Source organism: Rhincodon typus, chromosome 26 (assembly GCF_021869965.1).
Source record: "Rhincodon typus isolate 14 chromosome 26, sRhiTyp1.1, whole genome shotgun sequence".
Lineage (NCBI taxonomy): Eukaryota > Metazoa > Chordata > Chondrichthyes > Orectolobiformes > Rhincodontidae > Rhincodon > Rhincodon typus.
This window is the reverse complement of record NC_063357.1, coordinates 39,102,534-39,108,720: the sequence shown is the minus strand read 5'-3', so window position 1 is coordinate 39,108,720 and position 6,187 is coordinate 39,102,534. Positions and strand designations below refer to the sequence as shown.

Genomic DNA, 6,187 nt, shown 5'->3' with positions numbered 1-6,187 from the left:
CGATTCCACTCTTGGGTGACTACCTATGTGGAGTTTGAACATTCTCCTTGTGTTTGTGTGGGTTTCTTCTGGGTACTCTGGTTTCCTCCCACAGACCAAAGGAATGCAGGTTGGGTGGATTGGTCCATAGTGTCCAGAGACGTGTGGGTTAGCCATGGGAAATGCAGGATTACAGGGATAGGGTGGGATGTCCTTCAGAGGATTGGTGTGGGCTGAATGGCCTCCTTCCACACTTTAGGGATTCTATGATTGATGAATAATCCGTAGGTTGCAGGGATTCAGTTAGCTCAGCAAGCTATTGTGGAACAGAATAAAACCAACATTCTGGGTTCAATCCCTGTACTGGCTGTGATCGCACATGGAACCTCTGCCTGCCTACTTGACCCTGTGTTTGTGGAGTGGTCACCCTTATAACCAATTAGTTTCTCTCCAGTAGAGGAAAGATTCCTTTGTGAATTAATCCTAAGATCCTAAGCAACTTGTGGTGCTGTCTGCCTCAGGAATCCAACACTGGTCTATATGAGTGCTGCTAAGAAACAGGGCCAAAGAAATACATCTTTCACCAGAGAGCACAGCTTTGCTGGTACAATGTTTTGGAAGGTTATACAAGTTATACCTGTAATGGGAGTTAATATTTAATATGTATAAAGTGCACATTATATGGGGATTTCAGGTTGGTAGTTTTGAGCTATTTACACATTTATAGATTTACATATATTCAATGTGTCTCTCTTCCCAAGCCGCCCCCTCCCCTCACCCAGATTGCCAATGGAAGGCACCTTCATTGAGATTGTTCATAATGTGCACATCACACTTGCATCTTCCGTATGGTCACAGTTGTGGACGTCCCAGTCAATATGGGAGCACTGGCTCAGCAAGCTCTCGTTTCCTTTGCATTTCACGTTGTCGAGGTGGATGATGCCCACGCCCTGCCCGAAGTACGCCCATGCCTTAGCAGCCAGGGCCCTGCCACAGCCCAGCTGCCTGCAGACCACCTTCGCTGCCCGCAAGTCCCAGGCGTCATCACAAACGGTGCCCCATTGTGCCATTAGGTAGATCTCCAGACGCCCCTCACATCGGTGCCGTCCATTCACAAGGCGGATTTGCGATTCTAAAACAGGGGATTGAAGAAAAAACACACACAAATGGCAACACGATACAAAACATTGCTATTTGTGGTAGCCATTGTCCAAGAACGTTCTGAGACAGTAACAAGTTAAATTGGTGTGCCACAAAAAAACATAAAGAGCTCAGAGACTTTGGTGCCTCCATTTGCCTGGTAACAGGAGCAGGCCAGATTTATAAATGGTTGGCTGGATCCCGATCTGGGATTCCCAACTCCGTTCCCGTCCTGGGAGATAGTTATGGCCCCAGGACATGAGTGTGGATAGTGCAAGCACACAAAGCAATCCCACCCTTGCCCATTTCTTGGATGCTGGGCATTTTCAACCTCCTCATCATTTTCCATACAGTCAGATTTCTCATGGTAGCTGACATGTTTCAGGGTTTCATAGAGGAGTTATGGGGGAGCTATCATCTGGAGCTGAGGACCTTTTCAGTAGAAATATTGACAACTCCACATAATGCTCTGTGATAACTTAAATATGACTTTTTCAAAAACTAACGAGTGGGCTTTGCTTTAAGAAGCTAAGTGACTGCGTTGTGGAAGTGTTCAGACAATTAGAGTGTTCTGTCCAGTGGAGAAGGTGCTCTTCTGCATTCAACAGTATTGAGATGAACATTTACTGTGTCACTTTCCCCCTGTTGTTTGATCCATCCTTAGATTGGCAGTTCAGGCATCTGTTTAGCTGTTTAAATCAGTAAAACAGATCACAAAGGTCTTAAAGTCTTCAGCTCCAGAGGCAAGTCTGACACATGACGTGGAGATGGCGGTGTCGGACTGGGGTGGACAAGGTCAGAAGTCACACAACACCAAGTTATAGTCCAACAGGTTTATTTGAAATCACAAGCTTTCATAGCGCTGCTCCTTCATCAGGTGAAGTCTACTGAACTCCAAATGTCACGATGGCTTTAACTCAGTGTGATATAGCCAACAAAGGGTCTATGAGATGTGTCTTGACGTACATTTTTATGAAAAAGTATTAGAATTTTGAAGAGGCATTGAAAGGCTTTTGTTTTGTTTTGACAATTTTATGAACACAGGAGAAGTTAATTTTCTTCAAGTTAAGTTTGAATCTCTGAGTGTTTGGCTGACTGTTTTATGATCTCCTAAAGCAATTCATTTTTCAAGATGGTTTGGAATGGCTGAAAAGTTTTGCAATATTATAATAAAGTCCATGAGTCCTATTCATAGTGTGTGAGTGGGAATGCAGATTATGAAGGGACATGGGGAAATGGAGAGGCTGTGGGGTAAAGTAAGGGGATAATGGGGATAGGAGGGACCATGAAGAATGGGCATGTGAGGTATTGAGGGAATATGGGGTATGACCTTCATTTCAAGAAAGTGCCACACTGATGCAATTGATATAATTCAAATATTCCAGCTGAGGGGTGCAGAAAACAAACACTGAACACTATAGGGCCTGCTTTGCAATGCCCTCCTCAGTTAATCACCACTGGGCAGTGGTGGAAATGATGCCTATTTAATCCTCCTGCTTGCTTCTTCCTGAATTCATGCAAGTGAAGGCTTGTGCAGAAGAAAGACATTTCATAATTTTCAAAGGTGTTGTTGTGTTTGCTTTCCCTAATCTATGTGGGCTCAACGTTTTTCCTTATTCTAACATGGGATGTGGGCATCATTGGCAAGGCCAGCTTTTGCTGCAGATCGCTAATTACTCTTGAAATGGTTTGGTCAGTCATTTTCAGTTAATAAACCATTTTGCTGTGGGTCTGGAGTCAAATGTATCCAGACCAGGTAAGGGCTGCGATAGGAATAGGGCTAGGGTTAGTTTTAGGGTCAGGGTCAGGGTTACGATTAAGGTCATCCCCAACGCTAATTTCATGTAGTCGAGGGGCTTTTAGAAGAATTGATGATTTTCCTGGTCACTATCACTGCCACTATTGTTGTATTCCAGAGTTGTGAATCAAATTTAGTTCCTGGCAGGATTTGAACTGGTGTGTGTACCCAGTGACATAACCACTACATCCTCCAACATTTCCCATTTTGTTTCCTCACAGACTCTAAATGAAATGATAACATAATGAGGTCAAAACAGCTGCCATAGGAATGCAAGTTCATATTCCCAGATAACTGCACACCTCCTCATAAACAAAAGATTATTTGGCTGTATATCTTCCCTCAATATCCACTCGTACATGGTCAGTTTTCCTATATCTCCTCCTTCTTGCCCTGTAATGAGCCCCATTTCCCACAGCTGTCTAGGTGAGGGAGTTCCTCCTGGAGTTCCTTCATTCATTCATAGGGTTTGACAAGCTGGGTCAACATTTACTGTCACTCCTGAGGTGGCACTTGAGAAGGTGGTGACGTGCTGCAAATCGTGATCAGATTCCTTGATTGCAGTCCTATATTGGTGGCCTCCAGTTACCGTCTGTCCACAAGACAACAGCCTCTCTCTGTCTCGACCGCCTTCTGTGATTTTACATACATGTCTACGAACATCTCTCAGTGCATTCAGTCAATCCACTCATTCCCTCCAGCTCGGCCTCTTTCCAACAACGATCACAGTCCCTTTCCCAGACACAGCTCTCTTTTTGCCTGCGTGTGTGCATCACAGAGTGTACGGTTCATGCATGAGCATTAATGGTTTTCACACAATGGGACAAAGAGCAGATTCTGGAAATGTGATCAGTGTTTACTCTGCCCAAGGTGGCATCTGGTGCAGAAATGCCAGTTAAACCTTCATTCAGTGGGAGACAATGTGGTATCAATACCTGAGTTGAACACCAACTAAAGAATCTAAGTCCAGGCTCGGCACTGATGACACTGTTTTATGTGGCCTCAGCCCTGTGCTCAACGGGATAGATTTATAATGTATCCAATACCCAAAAACATCTGAGGTCCATCAGCAGCAACATCTGAATTCAACCACATCCTGTAATCTCATGAACCGGCCTTTTGCCTCACGACCATAACCATAAAGCCTGGCGACCAACCCTGGACCAATAAGGTGGGCAGCAGAGTTTCCCAGCAAAACCTGAAGATGAGGTGTACACCAGGTGAAGTTACAGCACACAGTACATGCATTCTAAACTGTTGGAACAGGGCACTGCAGGCAAGAGACAGTGGCCGTGTATAGAATCTTAGAGGAGTCTGAATGACATGGGTCATGGAGAAGTTCAGTGAGGCCATTCTCAATGTCAGGAGAAAGTTGCTGCACTTTCCAATTAAGTCCCAGAGTCAAGCCCAGATTCTTGCTAGACAATGAGAGATTCCTATTAATGGGGATCATTGCTTGCTACTGATCTCATTAACTACACACCTCGCTTCATCAGCATGTAGCTTCCGATCCTACTGTGAGGTAACTGCACATTGACAATTCTCGACAGGAAAGTGATTGTGGCTACCAGGTGATCCCAACTGGCCACATTCTCCTGCGAATCTCCACCTTGGGCACCCAGTAACAACATCTCAGGGCACACTCTATAGCCACCAGCTGCTGGCACCCCGTGGGCATGGACGCTGTCTTTCAACATCTGCCAGCTTTGCAGGACCCTCATAGGACCTCTCTGACGCACTTGCACCTTGGGGGCACTGGTAACTGACATTGCAATGCTGTTGCGAGGACACTGTGCACAGGCTCACACCCCCAGTACACACATAGACCAGCTCACTTACTCTGTTAGCGTTCACTCACTTGGTACCTCCCTGCTTTCTCACAGAATACCAGCCTTACTTCTCCTTGATAGACTATGTCTGTTAGCACATTAGCAATTGACCATGTGGTGCAGACTCAGAGCCAAGCTGTTTGTTGTAATGGCCAATGCAGATCAGTCTAGGGAGTGGACAACTTGCTGTATGGCACATTGAGATATCAATCTCACAAATACAGCACGTGCCAGCTGCCTGTGTGCTAAGCACACTGCACATTTATTCAACTAAACAGCCATGTGGGGGCTAGTCCTTCAGCAGGTTAATGCAGGAAGGGGCTGCGGTCATTTAGGGAGGTCTCATTGTCATCGGCCAAGGGCAGACCTACACACAGTTCAGACGCTTGGCCGTGGTCAGTTATCCACTTGCGGTGATCATGGTCATGGGGGTACAGTCCAGGGAGTGGAATACAGTCAATCCAATAGGAGCCTCACAAGCAGTCAGGGGAACAGCGTTCTGTCAGGCAGGGAGCAGTGATCATGGCCTGGTCTCTCCTTCCCCGCTGCAGTCTGTCAAAGTCAATCAGGGGTCTCGAGACTCAGTCCTGGGAGGTCCATATGCTGAGCAGTGGAGAGGAGGAAGGGGGCATTCAAAGCCAGGGGTGATGTATTGAGGTGGGAGCAAGGATGGTGATGGGGACAATGTTGAAGAATAAGGGAGATATGTTGAGGAATAAGGGAGATATGTGGTACAGAACAGGAAGTCTTTGGGAGTGGGGGAGAGGGGATTATTGTCAGAGACCATGGCCTTCATGGGGGTGAGTGTACAGGAACATGGTCAGCACCATCAGACTCTAATGCCAAGTTTCAGGGTCAAGAAGGCAATTTAGAGGCAGACAGTTATGTGGTGGATGTCCACAAGTGTTGGAGGTGGGGGGTGGGGTGGTTTTGGGGAGATGGGAATGGGCTGTCTGAATAGATCAAGGTTAAACGGGATGTGGAGACACTGGGGTTGGGAAATACCTAGAGACCAGGCTGAGTCCGGTGCTGAGCAAGCCCAGTTTGAACGGCATTCTCTCACCGTTTACTAGATGTGACCTACAGCTGGGAAATGGCTGAAACAGTGCTCGGGGTGGACTGTTTGATGACTCAGAGGATGTACTCCACTTCTGCGTCCAACGTGTCATTGGCCCTTGAAAATCATACAGAGTTCTCAATGAAACAGAAGTTACTGCCACTGATTTTAAAACAGATGTATATTGATCATAACCAACACAAATCCCCTCTCCACCTACACTGAGCGAGTGTGAGTCTGTGTGTGTGTTCATGCATGAGTGTGTCAACATGTGTGCACATGTGTCAGTGTGTGTCAATGTTTGTGTGTGTCTGTGTATGTGCGCTGGTGTGTATTAGTGTGTGTCAGTGTGTGTATGTTGGTGTGTATTTGTGTGTGTCAGTG

General features: G+C 46.2%; 1 protein-coding gene across 1 annotated transcript in view; it reads right to left on the bottom strand.

Annotated features, from left to right (window-relative positions):
* Positions 1-654: 654 nt before the first annotated feature.
* LOC125486130 (scavenger receptor cysteine-rich domain-containing group B protein) overlaps positions 655-6,187 on the bottom strand; it is a 39,680-nt gene continuing 34,147 nt past the window's right edge. Inside the window, exon 8 of the mRNA XM_048612393.1 lies at positions 655-1,111. Coding sequence (XP_048468350.1) covers positions 795-1,111 — 317 coding nt within the window. The 3' untranslated portion in view covers positions 655-794. The remainder of the gene's footprint in view (positions 1,112-6,187) is intronic.